General features: G+C 35.2%; 1 protein-coding gene across 1 annotated transcript in view; it reads right to left on the bottom strand.

The window, feature by feature from the left end:
- Positions 1 to 26,671, bottom strand: part of SMARCA1 (SWI/SNF related, matrix associated, actin dependent regulator of chromatin, subfamily a, member 1) — a 33,492-nt gene that overhangs the window by 2,434 nt on the left and 4,387 nt on the right. Inside the window, exons 2-22 of the mRNA XM_026036004.1 lie at positions 23,477 to 23,563; positions 21,947 to 22,113; positions 20,908 to 21,008; positions 20,684 to 20,784; positions 19,834 to 20,013; positions 18,344 to 18,499; positions 17,938 to 18,069; positions 17,194 to 17,262; positions 16,450 to 16,559; positions 15,482 to 15,708; positions 14,825 to 14,946; positions 14,327 to 14,479; positions 12,681 to 12,813; positions 11,637 to 11,785; positions 10,836 to 10,955; positions 9,916 to 10,026; positions 9,573 to 9,686; positions 6,450 to 6,572; positions 4,751 to 4,883; positions 3,771 to 3,889; positions 3,322 to 3,534 (exon numbers count right to left, since the gene is read on the bottom strand). Of these exons, the coding sequence (XP_025891789.1) occupies positions 3,322 to 3,534; positions 3,771 to 3,889; positions 4,751 to 4,883; positions 6,450 to 6,572; positions 9,573 to 9,686; positions 9,916 to 10,026; positions 10,836 to 10,955; positions 11,637 to 11,785; positions 12,681 to 12,813; positions 14,327 to 14,479; positions 14,825 to 14,946; positions 15,482 to 15,708; positions 16,450 to 16,559; positions 17,194 to 17,262; positions 17,938 to 18,069; positions 18,344 to 18,499; positions 19,834 to 20,013; positions 20,684 to 20,784; positions 20,908 to 21,008; positions 21,947 to 22,113; positions 23,477 to 23,563 (2,820 nt within the window). The remainder of the gene's footprint in view (positions 1 to 3,321; positions 3,535 to 3,770; positions 3,890 to 4,750; positions 4,884 to 6,449; positions 6,573 to 9,572; positions 9,687 to 9,915; positions 10,027 to 10,835; positions 10,956 to 11,636; positions 11,786 to 12,680; positions 12,814 to 14,326; positions 14,480 to 14,824; positions 14,947 to 15,481; positions 15,709 to 16,449; positions 16,560 to 17,193; positions 17,263 to 17,937; positions 18,070 to 18,343; positions 18,500 to 19,833; positions 20,014 to 20,683; positions 20,785 to 20,907; positions 21,009 to 21,946; positions 22,114 to 23,476; positions 23,564 to 26,671) is intronic.

Below are 26,671 nucleotides of genomic sequence, written 5' to 3' on the forward strand. Positions count from 1 at the left end.
TAAAAATACAACCTGTACTGAAATACTTCAGCTTCCTGACAAGGCATTCTCAGGACTGTCTTGCACTGAAGAACACAAGAAGTGTAGGGAAAGATTGATGATAATCTGTGCTATAATGACAATAAACTAGATCTTTTTTAATATTGGTCTATGTTAAACTCAAGACAAATAGAGAGGAGATAGCAAATACCCCGCGGCACTAAGAAAGATCACCTTATTTCCTTGGGCAAATTATTTACATAAACACATATGTATAACAGCAAAATGCAAAGGTTCATCCCTGGTCTATCTAGATGTCCAGCACAACTATTCCAGCACAACATGCTGTGGTCAGAGAACTCAAAAAAGCAATTTTCTTAGGAGAATCCCAGAAACAGTGGACAGGCAAATCTGACATGCATTTTGTTTTCTGCCATACTCATTATCATAGAGAATAAGAATCTACATGATAAATTCTGTCTTGAACTACCAAAACTTCAACATGGACTACTCCATCTCATTTTGGTGCTACAAAAATACACTTGGCAGTTTAAAACCTTGCATCTTTAGATTTGACTTTTCCTTCAGTGCAGCCTAATAGTTCTCTCTCTGGGATGGAAAGAGATAAGATGTATTTTGCTCCCCACTTCATAGCTATAAAGACTAGCACTGCAATAAATAAGATGGGAGCACTGAACCATCTCCTTCTGCATGACTGAAGGCAGAGAAGCTGACTTGAGAGTGAAAGAAATACTCAGTGTGAAGCTGGGTAAACAGGAGTGCACATTCTTGTATATACAAAGCAGCCATTTCTTCTCAACTGGGGTAGGGTTTGCAGAAAGGTAAAGAGAATGTGTACACTACAACTTCAGAAAACTAATATACAATTCAATACTGCCATACTATTATTCATTCCTCCTCAATGAACAGAAATAAAAGAACAGTAACCGCTAAACTTCAGCACTTAGGTCTCAGTGCCCATTAAATAAATATACACACATAAAAAAAATTAGGTACTCAGAATCTCTTTAACAATTTATATTTTGCAGTAAACAATCTGTTTTTTGAATAAAGAAATGAATCCTATTTTTTGGAGAAAAACAACAGAAACAAGATGGTAGATAAATTAGCTATTTACATGGAGTTCAAGAGACATCTAGTGGTTAGCAAAATACAGCTTTCTTGGAGAGCTTGATAACAAGTCCCTTTCTATGTTGTTTGATAAAAGTTTGAATGCAATAAATAGTGATTGGAAATTGCATGTGATTCAAGTGTTCTAAGGCGGCTCTTTTATCTACTTCCACTAAACATATTATTTGCTCCTTTATAAGCATATATATTTATACTGCCTTAATTATTCTTGGTATCAAACAATTTTTCAGTAAGTTTCTCCAGAAAAGATATGATAAAGCTAAAGCAAATTGGACTCATGTAGAAATTAATATTTCCGTAGATGTCAGGATACTTGTAGGCATAGAATATGCAATCCATAATTGACATTTAAATCTACCTAATCATACTATGACATTTTAAAACAATATTTAATGCATGCTGGAAATAAAAGATTGCTTTACCCATTATCTATGTTCTCTCTGTATTTTCACACTACTACTTTTTTACTGAACATAAGGATTTGCAAGATTCGCACAGTAACAGAAGAATCAACTCTGATCTACATATGTCATCTAATGTTCAATATTGATATGTGTTTTTATTTTTTAGTATCCGTTTTTATGATTCACTTGAAAGGATTCCTCCACAGTTTAAAAGCAAGTTAGTCACAGATTAAATATTGGAGTGCTTTCTCATAGTTTTAGAATCCAGTATTTCTTACAAAACCGGCATTTAGAGAAACAAAATCTGTAACTCTCATTGAGGAGTAACTGCTGAACTATCCAGAAATACTCCAATTGCTGGAGTATGAAGTAGAAATCATACTGCATAAACCTAAGTAACACTGGGAAAGAAAATATTCCCACCTGTTCAAATAAACACTCTAAATATTTTATCTTATGTATTATTTATTCTTTGTACAAGTACGCACATCTCAGAACATTTTATAAACAAATCCTTATGTTGATGAATGAACAAAGGAACGAAGAATAATACACAATGTTTCTGCAGCTACTGGAGTGTTATTAAAAAATCCAGGTTTGTAAAGAAAATGACATTTAAGTGACACAAACGCAATACAGCAGTTAACTAGTAATTTGCTTATAAGGCAATGGGGAAAATCTAGGACAGTTGCATAAGGGACACAAAGTGCTCTATTCTTTTGCATCAGCTATCCTCAAGAGCATTTTGTATTCAAACACACACAAAAATTATTCCAGCTCACACTCATTACAAGTAAGAGGAATTTATTTCATGTATAAAAAACCAAAGTGTTTTTCCCCCCTATATAAATATGTCTATGTGAATATGCATGTGTCTGTGCATGCCTGTGTGCTTGTCCTTAACGCAAGGTGCACGAATGTATAAGTTTTTTTCAGACAAAAGAAAAAAGGGGAACTGAATCAAGGAAGATCTGATCAGAGATCCCAGAGCTGAGCTAACAAGGTCATCAAAATAGTCTCTTATTCTCAAGCTGGTACCTACACATCTTACTATTTGCAGCTAAAGTTTCTGATAGTATTGACACTTCTCACTTAATGTATAAATTCAAATAAAATGCTTCTGCTCTCCAGAAAGAGATGAAAAATACAGCTGAAATGCAGAGTATTGATCTACTTGCTCTCTTTATCAATTTTTTATTATATTTTCTAAGTATGAGCTAATGTTCCAGAAAAAAAAAATAAAGCCCTTGCATATGATAAACCTTATTCATAATTAAAAAGTGCATTTTAATCCAATTCCTCCAATGACCAACTTGTAAATGAATCCCTGTAGATTTCCTTATGTTTTTAAAATTTAAATACTAAAGCTATTCTTCCCTCCAATATTTCAGGGATCTTCATCATTGAAAACTGTCAAACAATTTTGAAAAACGCTCATGTTAAAATATATTCACTGGCCAAATTTTTAATTGAAAATAAAAATAGCAAACATTTGTAAGGATAGCTAATTAATCTACATTAATTCTTTTGAGTAGCATGGGACTTCAGCCTAGCAGGTTTTCTAATCTGTATGTTTCAGCTGTATTATGTTGTTTGCTGTACTAAAGAAAAAGTTTATTCTAGTAAAAATTAGGAAATGAAAATGAGGATCAACTATTTTTTTCTTTCAGAATTTCTTTTCTAAGCTCCACACATGACTTGGCAAACATTCAAATTTTAGAAATCTGTGCTTAAATGAGACATGACACATCACACATGGATTTAGCCCCACGTGCCTAATACCTACCATTGCAGTTCTAGATTTGATAAACCAGTCAAATCTGAACTGCGGTGCGTTGCGCACACACTGCCTTAGCTCCTCGTACACATTTTCTTTGTCAAAGCCCATCTTGTGTAGCATGCATATCAAAAATCTGTCTTCCTCTTCTGTGTAATTCTTGCCTTTGTTTGTTCCATACTGAATACGCAGCTGATGGAAAGGTGCTTTATACCTTGCAATCTGAATGCAAAACAAGAATAGACTATCAGACATATTACATCAAGGACTTACTACACGTACATGACTGAAATATGGTACCCATATAAAAAGATAACATTCCCATCCAATTATTCCCTTTCTGAAAGCGTTTGGAAGATAGTTCCAACTGTAACTATAGGCATAGAGAGAAGTCAGCTCTAAAACTGACCAAAAAGAGAGAAAGTGGGAAAAAAAAAAAAGAAAAAAAAAGAGATTACTTTGGCATCAAGGGCTTTTTTGATACTGATCCTCCGTTGAATTCTTGCTTCTCCTCGTTCAATTTGCGCCATAATCCTCTCAATGTCCTGCAGTTCATTACAACGTTCCCAGAAAACAGCTAAAAAAAATTAAAACACAACTTGTAAAACAAAAGCTTTTCCTTTACTGTTAAAGCACTGTTTATCAAAAGAAAAATGCAGCTTGCACTTCCATTAAATTCTGAAGATTTGCTAATGCTCTCTGGTTTACTGCAGTAGTTAAACTTGCCCAGACCTTTATTTAATGTTCATTCAATTCAAACGTTAACTAGAAGTTAGCAGCAACTTAAATTTTAAGTTCAATATATAACTTAATACTGTCATATACAAACTGGAAAAAAATTATTTTAATGATGGTTTGCCTTAATAATGGCAAAATAAGTTAAAACTGGTAGCCCAACAGTAGCATTAAACAAACCATGCCTCATAACACTAATAAATTCGACAAACTGCAGTGAACTCTAGTGCAATTGCTTCTTTTTAAGGCATAATTGAGTACTGCAAAGGAAAAAAAATAATAGTTTAGTAAAATTAAATCTAAGGATGAAATAAGAATTTAGAACAAGTTGAAAATGAGTACCGCAGAAATACCAAAGAGAAGGATATAATGGATAAGCTACAAGACAGTACCTACAGCATAAAGCATGTTGCCATTTCGAAGTGGCTTCATGATTCCAAAAGACTGTAGCAAACATAAATTAACTATGCCATGTTCTAAATTATCATTACAAGAGAAAGACATTTGAAGATAGATGTATATGTCGCAAATTTAACCTTTTCAACAGAACTAAGTCTTCTAAAAGGAATCATCAGATAACTTTTCTAAATTCTTCAAATGCATTTCTAAAATCTCCATCTTACAGTTCTGAAAAAAAAAATATAGTAAAAATGATGCTGATACCACATGATTTTACAAGACGCACTGCAAAATATGCACAAACCTGAATACTCAATGACTTCCTCAGGTGACTTGCCCTCAACTTCACGGGCAATATTGTCTATATCATCACGCCCATATTTCTCATTAGCTTTAATAAACTGATTAAAATCTCTTTTGTTCCAGTTTGTAAAACCCTGTAAGCAAGACGAGATCAAAATCACTACTGGGTTGAACGGAAAAGAATTTCTTACATATGTATCCTTCCCTCCTATTGGTAACACTTCTGCATAATTCACACAATTACAGTAACAGCCTTTCAAGATTTCTAGAAACTTCTATTATCCAGGATTTATTAGCGAGTCATAAAAACGTCTTTAGAGTAATCTTTGGGCATGTTTCCTCATGCATTAGTATTAGCATTTCATAGTATCTTTAGAAAAAAAAATGTGCTATTTCTCCAAAGAAACGAGCTTAATGGCAAGTTACTGCCATGCTTCAGCAGAAGCAAGAAAAAATGAAATCTTTGGAGTATAAGGAGCACCAGTGCAGGCATCTATACAAGTTTTCAGAGCAGTACAAGTATTCAAGGCAATAGCTGTCTGGAGTATTTATAAACATTGAACAAAATATACACACTTGGATGACAGTACAAATACTTTAAGAAATAATCTTTAGTTTGAGAAGATGCAATCAAATGGAAACAACCATAGTACTGTCAAACAGAAAATATGTTATGTACAGAAGAAATGAACTCAAAAGTGAACAACAGTTAAATGAGATGCAATGCATGAAAACATCATGCAAGAATGAGACTTTACAGTTTAAGGACAGAAAAAGGAGAAAACATCAAGAATAAACAAATGCCTCAGTAGCAGTTTGTAATGCACCGAGTTTCTTTCATGAGAAAAATATATTTACAAGGAAGTCTGTCAGTTCTCCAACTGAACAAGCTCAGTCCACAATTAGATGGCATTGTTACAAGACATCCAACCTCCACAATACAAATATTTCTTTTTAAACATTAACAGCAATACTGGCATGCATATTGGCACCAGCTTAAGTATTTCCCCTGCTATCAACAAAAGAAATGAAGAGTCAAACAGTGGCCTTGCAAATGTCTTCAAGAAGCAAGAAGCCTGATTCTTTTATAGGAAAAGTTTCTCAATCTAAAAAAAAAAAAAAAAAAAAGAAAAAAGAAAGAAAAAAAAAGAAAAAAAATCTACTACTTAAACCAACAAGATCTTTCTCCTACTATGTAACTTCTAGCAAGTCAACTGAGTAGGACAGTTAAAAAATATATATATCACTGAAATAGCCAATGCTCTGGATTCAGAATCAATGGAAAAGGAGCATGCCTAACAGAACTGGCACAAAAATTAAAGGATGTGACACAATATCTTTCATGGCTGTGCAAATGCAGTATGTTGATATATGCTTCCAGGTGCACATTTGAGTGGCATATGTCACTGACTGGCACATGCACTGAATTGTGCATCCACTAGACAAGTCTTGGCTTTGGAATTGTTGCTGACATTCAAGGAAATGGCGGCTGATTGAAATGGAAACTCATCTGAGGACAGGACATGTCTCTCAAAGCAAAAACAAGATAAAAATCACTTCATCTGGCACGGACATGCTCTGTAATTTCTGTAACATCAATGTAGCCTTCCTGCACAAACATAGTATAATTAGTACTGTGGATTTATGCTCCATAGTACTAGAAAACACACACTGATATAATTCAGCTCTTTCCTTTTTACCTGTGTCAGAAGTTTTTCTTTCTCTTCGGTTTCTTCAGGATTCAGAGGCATAGATTCATCAATCTTCTTTTGCTCTTCTTTTTGCACTTGAGCTGCATTTGGGAGGTCAGGATTCCTGGGAACCTATGATGAGCAGCAGTGATATCGATAAGCAGTAGCACAACTGTTATTAAAAAGACATTTCTCTATAAAGCTTACTGTAAAGCTCCTTAAAGCCTTACAATTTATAAACACATGTTAAAACTCATAGAAATGGCACAGTTCACACACTCAAGTAGGTGCTCTTACAAAACAAATAAAACAGAAGAAACCAGAAAACAAAATAACTCCTAACTTGACTACTCTGAAGATACAAAACTTGTTTAAAATATTTAAAATACTACTGAAGATTTTCCTCAGTGTCTACAGAACTGCTGCAAAATTTAAACTATTCTTTTAGAAAAACTGATGTATCAAATACTAAAATCATTCAGATGAGCTTGTTTGCTCTTGTGTGACAAGCTTTGAAGTGTAATGTTCAGTGTCATCCATCAGTAACAAAAGGCTCCTACTCACTTTAAGAAGCTTGAGTGAAAAAGATATAGAGAATATATCTGGTAGAATACATTTTCAAACTATTAAGTAGTAAAGCAAACACTATTGTCACAATTATCTTCTTCCTACTGTGAACAGAGCAATTTTCCCAACAATTACTAAATTGAATCTTATTGCTTAAATTTTCGCAACAAAAACAGGGTTGGATTTTGTCAAATGTCTGTTATCATTCTTATGTCCTGCTCCTACCACCCATCGAAGAACCCATGGATATTATAAGGGGCAGATTCTCATCTTGCTTAAGCCATCATAGGCTCTCTTATAAAGAATAAATTATAATCTGTTGGATATAACTAGGGTGAAATACTAAGGTTACTAGATTTACTAAAAGCTACGTACACTGCCTATTTAAAGGCCAGACTATGATGATATGTACAGTAAGCCAGGCCTAACCATATTCTGTGCGTCTTGGCAGCAATCAAGTATTTGTGACCTGTGGGAGCCCGGTGGGGCAGGCGCCTGCTGCATCCCAAACCCTGGCTATCCAAACAGCCCTGAGGCCTGCAAAGACGGCAAGGAAAATGCTCAAAAAGGGACAAAAAGGTCATGGAAATTCTGCTCTGCCACTCTCTGGGCAGCTGATTTGGAAGCTGGGTCAAAGACCCCCTCTCGGGTAGAGATGACTCCCAGCCCGCGAGCAGCTACTTCACCGCATTCGCCAGCGATGCTGCAGACGGCAGGTATTTCTGCAGCAACAAGGCACAAGGAAGGGAAGAATTAAGGTTGAGACCTAGCTAGGAAATGGTCTTGTTTTCAGTGGATTATGTTAATAATGTCACGTGTAGAGCTTGGTCTATCAATCATTCATATTGTTTTTAAGGCAGTCTTCAATTTTAAAAACAAACTCTCTTCAAATGGAAATTATACTCCCTTTTCTAAGCAGCACGCATTTATCTATCATTTTTATCACCAGTAAACAGTCCTATTAGATTTGTAAGATCGCAAGAACCATGGCAATTTGTCTAACCTGATGAATTTTGTCTGACAGATAGTCTAACAGAACTGAATTACAACATTCAGGCAAGCTATTCAAATTATTTCCTAAACTTTTGTTCTGAAACAAAAACTAAAATCTGAAACTATATATAAGAAACTATTTTCTCTTCTATAAATACTATGACAAAAGTTATAGCAGTGTGCAAGAAAGGCAGTTTTCTGTCCATATTTACAATTGAAATTTTAACAGTCTTTCCGAAGAAATATTGAGTGCCAAATTAAACATGATAGCACACAAAATAAAAGATGTAACCACCTGCCAGGTCACACAAAATCAGTTACCTACAAAGCCACACTGCCAAGAAAGACGACTTCAAGTCTTTATTACAGGTCAATTACTTTTTTATATATTCATAAACAATTGCAAAGCGGGTTGTTCATTATACTCTGTAGCAGAAAATGGATTTTCAGCATTTAAGATTCCAAATAAACTATCAGAGAAGTTGAGCTAAATAGCACACTTATATCCCACAGAAAAAAAAAAAAATAAAAGCTCGCATTTGTGTTACTTAAATTACGACACATTTATACATTTATAAATTTGTATCTACAAATGCATTTATGATCAAATGTAGTCAGCAACTTCTCTAAATACATTCTGGAGTCTGAAGTTATTTAAATAGCATAAATCATCTCCATACTTTAAAAAGATATATCGTAGCTGTAAAGTCTCCCTTCTATCCAACTACAATTCAGTTCAAAATCCAGAGAGAGGATAATGTCTTCAAATTGTGCCAATTCAGACTTGAAAGCATACAAAAAAAACTACACCCACTCTCTTCCCAGAAAGCTGTTAGAGATAGAAACTAAAAGGAATTAATTTACACATCTTGGGAAAAAAAAGGCCTCTGCTAGTTCTTCGTCCATGCGTAGAGGTTGAAACTGAAATTATCCTAGGAATTATTTTACTAATTTCTGCATGTTCACACACAAGACATTTACTGTGATTGTGATTTTAGTCATTACTCCGAGTAGAAAGATAAATGGAGATTCATGGTCCGTGATCTTTCACTTCAGTTAATAAACATAGAATTTTGGATTAAATGTATTTGGATAGTTCATATTGTGCTGTAGAAATACACTGCATTTGGGGAATTTTCTTTTTCTCAGAACTACCATATATATTAATATATTCAAACTAATATATATTTTATGCTATCCAAAAATGCCTGGGAAACTGAGGTTATATTGCTTACCATCACACCAACACTGTCAACTTCAGTATTAACTGTAATAACTAAGTATTAAGTTCTGTGCGAGAAACATGAAAGCTATCACGAAAAAAATCATACTTTTGAAGGCGATCTTACCTTAGTTAACACTGATTTGTCACTCTTGCTCATATCACTTTTTAATATAAATTACATAGCACAGAAGGAATTTCTAAGCCATTTTATATCAAAATGGGAAACATTTTGCAAGATAAAACCAGAACGATACACTATTCAGACATCATTTACTTTAAATTAGCTCCTGTTGAGGTTAAAGGAAATCTATACAGAATTGAAATATATGTCACTAATTAAAAGTTACCTTATATCCTATAGTTTTACGATAATACAGAATTTCTTTTTCCAGAAGTTCAAATAATCGTGGGGGAAAAAACTGGAAATCCTGAATATTTGGTTGTTTTGGAGGTCGTGGAGCCTTTAAAAATACAGAGACATATTAATTCTGTTATATTAATTTAGAGATACAGAGACATATTAATTCAGTTTTACTGTCAAACTGGCAACATAACGCTCTGCAAGACATGTTAATTTTATTAGAAATATAAAGTTCTAAAAAAGTAGTTCTGAAAGTAGAGCATGCAATAAGGAAGAGGAAATGACCAAAAATAAGATATGGGGGGAAAAAGTGTCCCCCCACTTTTTACCTTGGGAATTTTTGGCTCACTAACACGCAGAGCTTCTCTAAAATAAGCATCCACTGCATAATTAGCTTTGCGTTCTCGTTTTGGAGGCTCTATCCATTCCATCATGCTCAGCTAAACACAGAAGTAAAACACATTAAAAGAACAGCAACTATTGAGTGATGAAACATTCCAACAGAAAGGTATATTTCATTGGCAATCTGCTGCTCCACTCACCAATATGAACCGTACAACAAAACTCAAGAATAAGCTAGAAAGGCACATTATTACATGTATTAAAACATGCAAGAGTAGAGCAGGAAGTGAGGACTGATCTTCCAGTGTCGTGGGTACCCCCACGCTGTGTTCTGTACATTTTAGACATCTTGGTGAGGCAGTTATTCTGTCTACCCAAATCCCACTGAAGGCCAGAGACTTCAAATTTTGTAACGTGCTACAGTGAAAGAATTACTTCTCTAGAAATCATGATGAATAACTTATACAGTACTACTGCTTTAACAAAAAAAAAAAAAAAAAAAAAACACATTAGATAGCAGTGACTACATCTTAAGCTTACTAAAACATGCTTCAACACCATGCTGTATTTATCTGGCTTGTTTTAATAAATTATTTACAAGAAAACAAACAAGCACATAGGTAAGCATATATACACATACTTTATTCTCATTAAATATTTTGTTTCTTTAAATGTTTCTTTGAAATTGTTAAGAAACTTGCACTGAAAATATTTATGAAAATAGATATAGGGCAACAGACAGCAGTACAGAGAACAAACTAACCATACAAGATAATTGCTTTGCAGGGTGTACTGCAATTAACAAATGAAAACTTCAAAAGCCACTGGCTTTCTACTCCTTTAGCATAACCATGGTCTTTGAGCCTCTAAACCAGTCTGTAATGCCTGACTTTAGGAGAAAAATTACCTTTTGTTTTTCTCTATAATCTTCACCTTCAAAGTTATATAAGCTCATCTCTGTGTCCATAGTGAAATTTCTTAGAGAGCTCTCCCCCATTTTTTGCAATCGTTCATTCATTTCAGCTGTCTAGAATATAGAAAGTTACATTTAGACTCACACAAGATGTTCACCAGTTCCTGGAAAAACAGCTTGCTTCAGTTTACTAAAACATTCTCCCTCTCTTCTATGTCAATCTTTCCAATTTTCTGTGTTAAGCAGGAAAGAAATCCACAGCACTTTTCCACCCTGAACAACCTGACTCCATTAAACTCCATTAAACCAATTTTACTATGCCGGGAGATAGTGCTATAGGATTTAACATACACCCTGTACATCTGTATGATTTAACTTCTAAAGTTAACTGAAATTTATGTCCAACTCTTCAGAAATGAAGGGGCAGTTCATTTTTCCATAGAGCAACCTATTCTCTATTAAAGTTCCATAGAGGTGGTTTGTCTATTAAAACTGCTGGCATAAAATTTACATCTTTCTAAAAGCCCATGCCATGAAATAAACAGCACTGAGGACAACGTGCACATTTTTTCCCCACAGTCCAAACAACTGAAAGTCATTACAATTCACTTCTTTTACTCCTTATGCTTCCATAGCCTTTAAAATATTTACCAACTGTAAAATAACAGTTGGACATAAGCAAATATATTTGCAAATTTATTTAATTATTCTTGCCCTCTATTTCTTTTTTAAACATACGTACAAAATATATGTTATCTGATGTGTATTTCAAATTCCACACAACATTGCTCTCACCTTCTTTTCACCTCTTTCCAAAATAGTAGTTATATCTTCTTCTGTCAACTCACTGTCTTTAGAAGCAAAGACGTGTGTGGCTCCATGACGGATCATTTGCAACATCTCATCCTTTGCCAGTTTGTTAGACTGTTGGTCAATAAGCCTTCCTAAAATTAAAAGAAATATGTTGAAAACTATAAAATAAAAATTCCAGTAGGTCCATACAGCGGATTTTGTTTTCAGTTCACTGGCAAAGGAAAAAAGAAAAAACACAAAGCAGAATCATACGGAAACAAATCTGAATTTCACTTGTGCTGAACATCGTATCTCCAGATACCATGGAGATATGGGATCTTTGAGGAGGGGAGAATGGCATGGGGGAACTTAAGGTCAAGCCAAAACAAAGATTGTGTTTCACTTTCAGATAACTCAAAGCAATAAGCTCTTCACTCAAAATGAACAGCTACTCTGCTGATTTCAAACAAAATGTCTGAATACTCTCACTTTGTTCAAAACTCTCATTTTTCCCACTCAACATTTCACTCCTGCTATCTCATCTCTTCACAGAGCCTTCTGACCACCACGCTTTCAGCAACCCAACCCTTTGAAAACTGTCATGCAACTCACAATCTTCACAGTCTTCAGCTTGATAATCTTGGCTTTCGATAAATTAACTTCAAAAGAGCTTCAAACATCATTAAATTGCAGTACAGTAAGAACCACATCTATATAACTCTTTTCAACTGCTCTAGTACCTATTACTATTTTTGGTAAATATACCACATAAATCAGTTCACATCTATTTAACAGTAATTTGCCTTTCTCATTTAGATTCTTAGAGCCTAAAACCATACTCTTAACTTACAAAAACTAACCCTTCTTTCAAAGGACATTTCACCTGAACAGGTAATTTATATGCGATACTCTTGAGATAAATATAGAGTACTGCTATTATAAACGAGGCCTGTGCTGTCTCATACTGTATTCCTGCAGTTAATTAATGCATGCTTTAAGGGACTGAACCAAATTCTGTTGCAGACAAACATATATAGCAGTTGATACCTTGTTGTATAACTATAGAGTCCAGTCTCAGTTTTATTTCAGCTCTTTCTACAATCCTCTCTTCAACAGTATTATCAGTGATTAGTCGAAACACCCGTACTGGTTTCTTTTGACCAATACGATGCGCACGATCCTAACAAACATAAATTAATGAGTATTCAGTAATAAAAACTCACAGGCAATAGACAGATAAGTTGCTATATAGCAGAAACATCAGATTGAAACTAGCATAGGTTTTTTGCTTCCTTGCATATTTGACAGGGCACAATACAGGTAACATCGGTATAGTTACATATACTTATAACAAGGACAGAAGAATATTTTAGATTTAGGTTATTTTATTGAAATACATCTACCTCACTGTAAATGAAGATAATCAAAGGTCTGTCTAGATTGCAACTGGGAAGTGCAGTAACAGCACACATACATACTGTGTGTGTACATATATACAGAGGCATATACATTTTTATGTGTGTGCATGCGCAATGCATACACACACACACACACACACACACCTGCACTGTATTCAAACTAATTCTCTCAAATGAGAAAAGTATGAGGGTTTGGCAGGCCTGACTTCAGAATATTTATTTCATAGGCAGAGTGCATGTGGCCAGGGCTTCAATATTGCAGCTGTTCCAAGACAGCTACATGGAAACACCAGTCTGCGGATCATCCCTTACAGGTGCAGCACAGAGCAAATCAGGTCTGATAACTAATGTTCCTATTTGCACCAAAAGTTGTAGCTATTCACTTTGGAAAATATAAACAAAAATATTTTGTCCTCCTAAAAAGAGAGAAATAAAAATCAGCAAGTCATTGTACTGACGATACCAGGATTTTAGTCTTTGAATGAGTTGTAAACTCTTGCATTCTCTTGTATAACATTCATTTAACACTCTTCTTCATTAGAAGTCTATTAGACCTTACAGATCATGCTAATCAGTTCTCAGGAATTTGCTCTACACTTGGTAAAGCACATGCATCTTGAAGGAAAGATGATCTACTCTAAATAACAGATTGAGATATTTAAGGATATTAGAAGGAAGAACGAAGGGAAAAAAAAAAAAGCAGACACAAGAAGAGAGTAAAATTCAACTCAGTCATCCAAGAGGCAACATGGCATTTTTATTCTGCATGAAACAAATTACAGACACTGATTTTAGAAACTTCTCAGTACTCCAGAGAGTACTTCAGGAAGCTCAACCCAAAGTCAAGGATTTCTTATCCCTAGCTCTACCACCGCATAGAAACTGTGTAGAAACTATGTGGTTTGCACAATCATAAGCTTTACAAAAGGGTAGGAAAGCAGCAGGCTTCTAATACACTGCTATTACTCTGGGAAGAGCCCTGTCTTTGTCATTTACTGTTACACACCTGAAAGACTGAATAAAGAACAATTCTATGGATAAAGCATACTTATAGAGCATTTTGACAGAAGCTTTCTGAATCAGTTTTAAAAACAGACAAAAAATATTTACAGGAAGAAATTTAGAGTTTTTCCCAATTGTGGCTGTGCCCTTTCATTCAATTCTTCGGTGTGTTATTTCAAATACAAAAGATAAAAAAACAACAAGAATGCCAGGAATAATTAAACAAAATTGAACAATGGTAAATTTAGGGAACATGTAAGGAAGCTAGCTCACCATGGCTTGCAGGTCTACTTGAGGATTCCAGTCTGAATCGTAGAGAATAACCACATCAGCTGTTGCCAAATTAATTCCTAGACCTCCAGCTCTGGTACTAAGCATGAAAATGAATTTACTGCTGTTGGGAGCATTAAAGGTATCTATTGCTTCCTTTAAAAAAAAAAAAGTTTCATTATAGCATTAGTTTTCAAACAAGTTTCCAATATATTGCTGACTTTTCATGGAATTTTCATATCAGAAACAGTAGCTTTGCACATGCCAAAAAAAAGAAAGAAAAAAAATATCCAAGTAGGCAAAACATTGTTATTCCAAAGAGATGAGAAACAAATGGAAATGAATTCTATTCTACGATGACCTTTTATTTAGGAAAATAATATATCCTTTGCTGTCCTTGTAAATGGTAGCATTTTTTGCTTTATTTTAGAAAGTTATATAGCTACTCACAGCTTCTTAATCATCTGATACATACATTTCATGCTTATACAGCTTTCTCACCTCTCTCTCTTCGTGTGGTGTCTGTCCATCTAGTCGGCAGTACTCATATCCACGCCACATGCAATAATCTTCCAAAATATCCAATAAGCGAGTCATCTGACTAAAAAGTAGAACTCTGGAACCTGATAGAACAACACAGAAGATAAGATTTTTTTTGACGCTTTTATACTTTTACATTCATCTTACTACAGGGTATGAATAAAGAATCCATATAAAATACCCTATACTATGTGACTATGCCTAACATAAAAGGTCTTTCTTTTGTAGTCACTTTTCTGACTTAACTTCCATTCTAGATGAGTTATTTTGTTTTGTTTTTTTCCACAGAACAACTACACAACTAAAGAAAAGTTAAAAAATATGGGAAGCAGCTGATGATTGATGTGCACAGAAAACTATTTCTCTTATCAAAAATCGTCTTGAGGATGGCATTCTTCACTTCCCTGTATCATTAGGCTTCCTTACCATTCCTGTACGGCTTCCTTCTCCCCATCTATTAAAAAGATTCTACAAAAAACGTCTTCTGAATCAAAACCCCACTGAAAGTAATGAATGCCCACACTGCAGGAAAGAGAAGGATGAATCTATGAAAGCTTTAAAGTGCATTTTTACTTATGATTGCTATTTTGATTATTACTCTTCACAGATAGTACTTACCCTGTTCTCTGAGTTTTGCTAGCAGTTTATCCAGAACTAACATTTTACCACTGTTAGTGATGAGATGTGTGTCAGTGGTATAAGGAGGGCCAGGCTCAGCTCCATCAAATAAGTAGGGGTGGTTGCAGCATTTTCGCAACTGCATCAGAATATTCAGCAGACGCATCTTATCCATTTTCCCAGCTGAATTTAGGATATCAATATCTTTCATCAGAATCCTGGTATACCTGAAGTTTTATGGACAATTTTGAACAACTTTCTCTTCATATTTTAACAAACTTTCGTTTCACATTTCAAACATGAGAATCCCTGAAGTGTCTCAATTACTTTTTTTTTTAATCTAGAAGCAGAAGATTGTTTTGTTTACATGAAGACTGGGGTATATTATATTACTTGGGGAAAATAAATGACTGATACTAAGGATTTATGAAAGTCACCTAAATTGCACAGCAATCTGTCAGTGAAAGACACTGATCACTGTTTCACTAGGTTTTCCTTCTCTTTTAAGATTATGGAGTGAATTAAGTTACCACAGATTTGACCAAAGCTGCTACACTGACCTGACTCTGGGATGTGCATAAAGACATAGATGAAAAAGCCCTTTTCTTGCTTCTCTTATGGGTATGTGGCTTTTCACGGTTTTATTTTACTTTTAACTCTGAGACTTCTACTGATGCATACCTACTTGTATCAAGGAATGAAATTTATTAGGTATACATTCTTTCAAATAAACTAAAGGAAGGGATCGAAAAAAAACTCCATCCTTCACCCAACATGTTTCATTATATTCCTAACTAGTGCAACTAAAGAGAAAAGATTAAAAAAATAAATAAATAAAAAAGGGGAAAAAATTAACCCCAAAGACAACTCTCTTCCTGACACACAACAGGAAAAGAAGAGCAGTTCAATAAGAAAAACTGCTCTGTTCTTCATCAGAAAAGAATCTTATTATAAGGTAAGTAACTTACCATTCCCTCTGCATTTTGCTAAGTCCAAGATAAATTTTTACTTCTTTCTTAGGAGGCAGACTTTTTTCTACTTCACCTTTTATGCGACGCAAGAGAAATGGCTTCAAAACCTACACGAATTAAGAGTATTTCCATAGATAGTTTCAGAATATCGATTGTCTCAATTACAATTGTAACAGGTTCAATTCTGGAACACTTATTCATCAAAACTAAGCAATAGCTATTGCTCTTATGGTGACCTCCTCAGAACCATTCTGCTACAGACTGAAAAATGAGGCCTGAAAAACTTGTAAATCAATATATTCCCTTTCGAATTACACCAACACTTCAAAGATAAGAAATGTTGCACTTCCTTCTGATTTCAATTTTATTACTACACGATAAAAGAAATGCTACTTCGATTTCACTCACAGCAAAACAACGGGAAAGACATAGTATTTATTTATTCAGGCTAGCATTATCAATATACTATTCAGGATAATAAATCACTTTGAGTAACTCTCAAAACTTCCTTTTTCACTATAATTTTGACCACTTCAAACAGCAATGTTGCATGAAGGAGCAACTGCAGAGTAATTTCTGATATTTTACGCATAAAAGTTCTGTTAGGCATTTCTATAACAAAACACATTCACGTTCATTTTATCTATTTTGTCTGACATGAAGCTGGGGGAAAACAGTCTGCTTTTATTTTTACATTGTGCATACTAACAATGATGCATGATTATAGCTTTAATTACTTACCGCATGAAGTCTTTCTACAAGTTTCTGATCACCGAGGCAATTTTTAGTGTCAAACCATGAGTCAAAATCCTGTGGGGAAAAAGCACAACTAGAATCAATAGTTTAACATCTCTATTTCTAACAGATATGTATAGACTCTCACTCACTCCAGCAGAAAGCAGCATTAATCTTAAGAGCTATACCATCTATCAGTGAAGAAAAAATAAGCCACAGCTCTGTGTCAGCTGCACAACACATAAGAACTCAAGTCAACTAAATAACTCCATTGACAAAATACAGTTATGGTGTTACTCTGTTCCATTTCCAATGATATTTCATGTTCAACACTACAGTATCTCAGTTCTTCAGGCAAGAGGGTACAAAAAGAAAGCAGAATCCTTAAGAAGTGAGTTGCAAAACACAGCAGAAAGAACAGGAGCAATATAAGGACAACAAAAATAGAACGATGACTCAAAAATGGAGGAAATCCTAAGTGAAAAAATGCTTACACTTATTTGGATGCTTTTTGTGTTTCATTCTGCATTGATTTCCCAAAGTTTGCTTTATTTTGTGTAATTCTTGCACTAACCTAATATACTATTTCAACTAGATAAAGCATTAAATTGTCTAGTTAGGTAAGTCACAGGGTTTCTACTGAAACCAGGTCTTCCACATTATACATCTCTAATTGGCAAGTCATTCTTCTCTGTAGAAAGTGTCCTTGGTATCAAAATGACAAGATTTTACTTTCAAACTTCAACTTACGTCTGCAGAATTGAAGACATCAGGCAAAAGAAAATTGAGTAATGCCCACAGCTCATGGAGGTTATTCTGTAAAGGAGTTCCTGTAAGCAGCAATCGATTCGTTGTCTTGAACTCCCGCACAATTTCTGACAGCTTAAAATACAACAACAAATAGTCATCATTATCATAACATGCAGTGTAAACATAGTAAGCTTTAATCAGTTTCTGCAGCCTGGAACCATATCAGCTCAATTTGAAGACAGAGCTACCTCTAATATTTATCACTCACAACCTTATTGCTTATATTAAAAAAGGAATTTGACCTATCCATAATGTATACAATTCCTATCACTTCAGAATTATTTTGTATTTTAAAAATACTAGAACACAAAAGATTTCCAATGATTTTGGCAGATTTTGAGTTTACCTTGGACTTCTCATTCTTTATTCTGTGAGCTTCATCTATTACCAGGTATCTCCAGTTAAATTTTTTGAAGACAGATTTCTCCTTAATGACCATTTCATACGATGTAACACAAACATCCCATTCCCCAGGCATCATAACATCACGGATAAAAGCTGCCTAAAGAAAACAGTTGAATCAATTAAAGGCTACTTACAAAAAGGAACAATTTATTTGGAATTCAGTGAAACATCTCCGCCAACATTACTGAGGGATCAGACAGAACAAAAGAAAAATCTGAAACATCTTTTATGTAACTAAGATAAATTAACAAAAGATTCGATTCTCTGCACTCTAGGCACAAACAGATCAGTAGCTTTGGTAAGGTAAATAAACCCCTCTGAACTTGTATCTTCCAGGGATCCAAACTCTACAAAAGAATGTTTCAGAACGATTCACCAAATCTATTCCCACCTCCTCTCCTGCCTGAAGTCTTCCCTCCCCTCTCTCTCTCTCTCTCATCTCTATTTACTTACAAATACCTAAAAGTATGCATATGACAGAATATCACCCTTGGAAAGGTCGTAACACGCAGGTATCCAAGAATTTATTTAGGAGGTTTCCTGGCCCATCCTAACTAAAAGCCCAGACTGGTCTAGTAATTCCCAAATTCCCCAAGAACTGCCTAATAAAGTGTTGCTCTCTACAACACTACTACGCACTGCTTTATTAACGCAAACATAAACTCAGACATGTTTTAGTCACTACAGAACATGGAGAGATGAAGAGGAAAAATAAGCAATGAGAAATTATGATAATGCATACATAACATTCTGAAAGCAAAGAAAATCCATGCTCCCCATTCCATGCTCCGAAGGAACTATCAATAAGCAGTAGATGTGATTCAGCAACTGTGGTACAGATATTATCAAGCCTAAAATCACTAATGATTGGAAAGACTGGATAAAATTTACGAATATAGCACTAGAAGGAAGTACTTGAATCACTGGCAGAATGGATCCTCACAGGCAACATTGCAAAATATGTTAGGTACCATAAGATTCATGGGAACAGCCAGCTTGCTGCACAATATCCTACATCTAATTTAAAGCTTTCAGTATGAAAGATGGAAAGCCTCAAAAACTATAATACAATCCTGCTGACAAGGCCACGGTTGGATGTGCAATACAAGTAAAGAACATAAGCAGTCATCTAAACAGAAAGTAAAGAGTGAATGGCAAAGAAGCAACAAGGTGAATGCAATAAAAGAAAATGGATAATCACTTTCCCAATGTAAAGACAGACAAAATAAAAATGTAAAATATAGTTACACAAGTCAAAAAGGAAGACAACAGGGAATGTAATATTTTTCATAACATATAACATTTTTTAATGTTAAAGATTGTTGGGAAAAAAAACACTAATTAAGGAGATAACTTAAAGAGAATTCTCTTTTCCCAAACATTCATTTCTGATGAATAATGTAGAGTATCTTTGAAAAGTAAAGCACTTACTCTGGCATCTTTATCTCCAATAAGACAAACAGCACGTAATGATGGAACCCAGCGTTTAAATTCATTCATCCAGTTGTGCAAAGTTGACTTTGGAACCAGAACCATGTGTGGCCCAGGAATGTTTCTGTAATGCTTCAGATAGCCTAATAACGCTATCGTTTGCAGAGTCTTACCAAGACCCTACATTGACAAAGACGGTAGGAAGGGGGAGGACGGAACAAAAAAAAAAAAAAAAAAAAAAAAAAAAAAAAAAAAAAAAAGTGAAAATGTAACTGTTGCAGAACAATACATACTCCTGCATATACAAGAAATACTATAGGCAATTTAATGTTTGAACTTTGCTCTCAGTTCAGTGTTTGAGTTTTGCTACTACTACACTTCACTACCCATGACGTATACTACATGCCTTATTTAGTTACACAAATCAGCTTTAACTCTACAGAACATATTTTAGTATTTATCAAAGCACCAAAATCTTGGACTTGACCGATGTTGCATGCTCTATTCCTTTTGTGCAGTGTCAAAGAAAATTTACAAATTTCTTTTTACTTTTGAACTTATCACACAAACTAAAAAGAACCCACACAAGGACTTTACTTTTTTTATACACTACAAATAGAAATTCTCAATTAGCTACTATTTATCTAAACAAAATAATAACTGCTTGAAAAAGATTACAATTTCATGTAGTTTACTACTATAAGATTAATCTATGTACAAGTTAGACAATTCATGTTCATGTAAAAAGTTATTGCACAACTGAAGAATACACAAATAAAGAAAAAAAGTCAGAAAAGGATGGTAAAGGATGGTTACGTTTCCACAAAAATACAAAGAGATTACTGCTTACCATTTCATCTGCCAGAATGCCATTAACACCATTTTCATACAACGAGATCATCCAGTTCAGCCCTCTAACCTGATAATCTCTTAATGTTCCTGTTTTCACATCTGTAAATATAAGATTCCTCTAAGTGGAAAAAACACTAATTCTAAGCAGAAAATTAATTGCAGTCTGTTCATCAGATTTTAACAAAATCAAAGTAAACAGAAAATTGCCAATCAAAAACTTACATGAAGGAGATTCCTCAAATCGAATACACACATTAGACGTTTTTCGACTCTCGGACAACAATTCTTCATCTTCTTCTTGTTCTGTGCGCCTGTGACGATAACTACAGAAAGAATCCCAAATGGAGATGCGCATGAAATAACTTCTAGACACCGAATAATCAAAACAAGCCAAATTAGGACAAAAACAACTGTTGATCTACATGACTGTGAATGTCCTAGAACACTGATTTGGGGCAGAAATCATATCCTGTTATGAGTTACTCTTTCACAATTTACTCTGGCTTTAATTATGATACCCAAAATGCAGCCCCTTCCTCCCGTGCCATGACCATATTCTGCCAAGAATCATGAGTTCTCTAAGAGACTCTGTAATGAGTAACAGGGTATTCTCACCCCCCCCCCAACTTAGCATCAGTTACTTGATAATCATACCATTTGGAAGAATGAAGTATTTTATTCTAAAAATATATTTTAAAAAAAATGATAAAGTAGAAAATGCTGTTTTGTAAACTCAACAAAAGCCGATTGTTAGATATTATAGACTCTTCAAATGCCTACAAGCTGTGTCTACATCAGTGAACAAGACAAAATTGTGCAGCAAGACAAATGATGCTGAGGATCAAACATCCTACTATGTCCATGCTGTGTTGTTTTAACTTGTCTAGCCCTAGACTGACCCCATCAGATGTTCACTAGTGGTGTGAGCACATCACATGCAACTCTGGAGTTCATCTTTTATTTTAATGCTACCCAAAAGAAATTCAATCCATGTACTCCAGTGCATTACCAAAACATAGTTAAGTAGCAATGATCAGGAAATCTATTTTAGAAGTCCATTCCTAATTTAAACTCAGACTAATGCAGATGGTGCAATACACATACTCTAATTCATATGTTAATATGTTTTTCTATTAATAGTGTTCCATAATTTCTTTCAAAACTTCTGAATGTATTTAAATTGGAATCTTTAGATTATTTAAATATAGTAAAAGGCATAATTTATTTGAAAGTATAAGTTAGAAATCAAAACATAACATACTCCCCAGCTGAAATTAAACTCTGTTTTTCATCCTTCTTTATCCGTGGCCGTCCCAGTTTGACTTTCAGTGGAGATGTTGGCGATTTCTGTGCTGCTGGCTGAATAAAATGCGCAAAAAGTTCCGTCTGTTTCAGCAGGAACTCAAATCTTTTTGCTCGATCAGCTTTCTGGTTTCCAAAGTGAGGAGAAAAAAAAGAAAAAGATGGATTACTTTCCTTCATGAACAATTTTATTTTTCTTAAGAAAAAGACTCTGAGGATAACTTATGTGAGTGAAGACTGACAAGATCATTGCCTCCTGTTAGCCAGCTAGAGGCTACAAAGGTCATGCAAAAGCCATTGTAACAGGACACTTTCAAGGATGCTGTACAAAAGATCCACAAAAAGATGAGGCTCTGACTTACATTAAGGGATGAAATTCTAGGTTTGACCAAGACAGTGACAAAACTTCTATCAGTTTGAAGGTTATTTGGATTACACCCAAAAATATATAGTGCTAGCTCCGCTTTTAAAAGTGTAACAATAGATACACAAAGTGTAATAATGGATATACAAGCTCTATTCATTGAAGGTAGTGATTTTTGCTTTCAGAGTAAAAACTTAAATTTTAAGCTTTGCTGCAACGATGAGGCAAATGCATTTCACTAAAATGAAACTACATCACCTAAGATATGAATGAGATCACAGAAAAATTCCTTAATACATAAACTACAAATGTGAAATTGTAATTGTGTGCCATAATCTAAGCAATATGTAAATAATATAAGGTATTTCTGTAAAAAAAAAAAAAGAGTAATTTTTACATATTTTTACATGAATCAGTCTATTATAGAGGAAAGGTAATTAAAAAAGAAACTGACCACTGCAATGCATGTGCTTGCCACATGAGGGCAATGTATTTACAAAGCCTTTTTTTTTTTTTTTTTTTTTTAATAATAAACATACGCTTGCCTTTAGAAAAACTCTCCTAGAAACCATTACTGGACTTTTTGCACGTTTTGAAATTTTGATAAGATGGTAATATCAAGTGAAACTTGTATATGTAGTGACCTGCAAGAGGGAGTGGGCCCTAAGAAACATTTATCTTATGCTCAAGAACAAATTCTTCTGCAGCATTTTAAATGAAACTAAACATAGCCAATGGCCTTGGTAAACAAAGCTAAGTGAGGTTCCCCACTGAATACCATAAAATACACCCCATATACCCCAGCCGATAATTCAGAAAATCTGGATACTAAAAAAAACAGCCAAGCAGACAATATACAGAAAAAAAAATCCAGTGACAACTACAGTTACCAAATGACAGTAATGACAGGACCTCCAGGTCTGAAAATCATGCAGCCACAAATACCTGGAGAACTGGACTACATATTGTATTAATAACACCATTCCCAATTTCAATTCCTTCTCCTTTGCTTCTTTCTGCTTGCAATAGTTTCTTGTTGCCTCTGTGTCTATCTAGCTCAAGCAAACAAATTGAAAACTTTTGTGAAAGTCATCTTGTCATCTGCTTTGCTGTGAACACACTTACCATCTTCTCTTCATATTCTGGGTCAATTTCTTTTTCGGGTCTAGCTGCTTTGGGTGGAAGCTTGAGTTGAAAAGGAGGATCATTTTTCTGGAATTTAAATTTTAAGCACTATAAGCATCAACATCTTCACTAAAGCACAAACATCAAGTTGAATAAACTTGAACATTATAAGAATAGCTGGATTCCTTTTTTTAAAAAATATTATTTCATTATGAAATATGAACAGATAAAATTTAAACTGCAGATTAATCTCATCCTCATGTTTGTGTCTCTTCAAATAGGATACAAGTTGAAAGGATTGAAGGAAAGTACTAAAAGAGAATAAAGTTTATTCTTCAACAGAAAAGAATTTGCTTTAAATGAATAATGAAAGTTGACATCTTGAAAAGTATGCTTTTCTACATATTTCCTTTGAATAAAATATATCAAATATTTCACTCTTTGGCATACACTATACTATAAAAATCATTTTGAAAACACCAAACTATGCCAAAGTGCATGTCTATATAAAAAGTAACAAAACGGGAGCTTAATCTGGCAAGTGACATAATCATTATCCTAACATAAATATATTAAAATGAAATAATAACCTAAACTATTTGAGTAAAGTGGAAAAGCCAGGCCAAAACGGTCTTAAATACACAGTAGTTCTCGAGAAGTATTACATTTGTTTTACTTTCACAATTGTTACTCAGGAATATATATACAACTTAGTCTTTACATGGAATGATGTAAACGAGAGGCACGTAAGCTGTAGTTGAAAAACACCTCTCTAAATCTTGGCCCAAAAACATAACTCTCCTTAGTGATGAACAGCACTACACATATAATAAAGTGGTTTGAAAATTTAATGATTTTGTAAACGCCTGACTTCAATTTCCAAGGCCAAATAATGATGTTGCAAGTAAGCAGCATTAGAAATTTTCTATGATAAATGACTTGCAACTTCTAACAGCTCAATACAGAGAAGATAATACAAAACGGCTGTCATGCCAACTTACAAAAAAAGTCATACATTTACATGTATATGTACATGCATATACATCTCCATTACAGTATGTATCATAACATAAACTTCTGTTTGAAAGACTACTAGTGCTAAGCCTGGAAACAATCTTCTTGTTACTGAAAATACAAGATGCTCCTCTTTAAAGGTCAACAAAAATGCTTGCAGCCCATTTTCAGATATATTCTTCAGTTCCCAAGAAAATATACTGATTATGGAAATGAATGTGCCTCAAAAAATTAAGTTATCAGTCTAGCTCAGTTGAGTATGAAGTTTCTCACAAGCATGAGAACATTTACGAGAATCCTATTTGACTGCAAAAAGTTTTCCTTGTAAAATACAATACAATGCCTTCGTAAGTCCAAAGGCAGACGGCTCTAATGCCAGACTGTCTCTCCTGTTACTCTGATTTCCCCAGCAGAAGGGAATTTCATTCTGGCCATACCCATCAAGCTTATTCAGAATTATTTGTGAATAACACAAATCTGAGTTAAACAAGGAGCGGAACTTCATGTGCTGCACCTTAATTTTCAAGGCAAAACAGTCGTTTCCCTGCTCACCCTACTCCTCACCGCCATGTTTCATCATCTGATCTACAGTCCATTGATAGCTCCAATGTATCAGAAATAATGAACAGGAGAAGAGCCAAAAATTGCTGTAAAATTTAAGACATTGCTAAACAATTTAAATTGCTAAACAATGTAAGACATATGCGTCTCCGTACCTTTTCTCCTCCTCATCACTTAAACTGGGAAAGAATATGCTGTGTTTTCACTACAATGCTGCTCGTGCTGGTGGAGCTAGATGGACAGCAGCATGAGCACCTGAACTTGCCGCTGTGTAATAATCTACATTATAAAAACCTACAGCTTGCCTGATATTACATTTTGATATGAATACTTTTCTACTATCAACTGCAGCATACTAATGCAATACAGAAGCACAAAACAATTCCCAGGTTTATGGGAGTTGTCCCCTAGAAACAATATACAATGTTCATCCTCAGTAGTCAGAGAACTGATTTAACAGGAAACCTGATCAGGAGAAGCCTTAGTGCAAACAAATATAACAGGAAAAAAAAAAAAGAAAAAAAAAGAACTTTCATTTTAACTCATTTTGTGCAGGGAGCTATCTAGTTATAAGCTTCCTCTACCCTAGAAAAATTTGCGCTGAAGATTAAACTAGTGATAACCCAGCCAACCGAAAACCTGCCTCATTTAAACACCTTACGATAAACTGTGCAAAGCATCCCAAAACAGCAGAGCCTGAGGCATTCCAGGGACCCAAAACACTTCCCCTTAGAATCTCTATTAACCAGCCTACTGAAAGCTACCAAGGTTGAGCTGCAAGAGAGATTTCCATCAGTGCAATAGTTGGCCCTAAATTGAATTACCCACATGAATGCCTAAATAAAGGACTGGTGGTAAGAACTGCTGCTTTAGTTGACTTTACTCTTGCATCCTGTGCTACTGAGCTCTATGTTATTTTAACAGATGCATTAATTAGGAGGACTCTCTTTTGTGTTGAACACAAACTGTGGAAACACACTGCAAACAGCCATTAACTTTGGATTTTTACACCGCTGCTGCAACAGGAAACACTATTTATACTGAGGCGGGGAAAAGAGCGCAACAGGTGAGATAATATCTCATTTTTATGCAAACAAACTCTGCCACATGACAGCCCTGTGACTTGGCCTGAAGTGAAATGGCACAGTCTGCGCTAGCATCTCAAATAGACACCACCTTTTTTTCTCTTTTTTCCGTTAAGAAACGCACAGATGGGTACAGCGCCCTGGCACAGCGCTGATACACTGCGGTTTTTCCTCTCCGTATCTCCCCAGGCTCTCACTGGGCGCAGCCTGCAGCGGAGGCCCAAGGCAGAGGCCGCCCCGGCCGCAGCCCCGGGGGATGCTCGCGGCTCCCCGCGCTGCCCTCCTCGCGCAACGGCAGCGGCTAACGCAGCAGGCGGGCCTTCGCGGGAGGAAGGGGCTTTCGGAGGAAAAACCAACCGAACAAACACTGAGCTGACAAAGGCTCAAACTGCAGCCCGAGCGGGGCCGCGGCGGGACCGTCCCCGCGGGCGCGAAGCCTCGCCCGGCCCCCGGGCTGCGCCGCGGCCCGGCCCGGTCCGGGGAAGCTTCTCGCCGCGGGCCAGGCCGCGCGCAGGGCAGCGGCCTCCGGGGCGCC

The sequence above is a fragment of the Nothoprocta perdicaria genome, unplaced genomic scaffold, assembly GCF_003342845.1.
Source record: "Nothoprocta perdicaria isolate Ctin4 unplaced genomic scaffold, notPer1 scaffold_17, whole genome shotgun sequence".
Taxonomy (NCBI): Eukaryota; Metazoa; Chordata; class Aves; order Tinamiformes; family Tinamidae; genus Nothoprocta; species Nothoprocta perdicaria.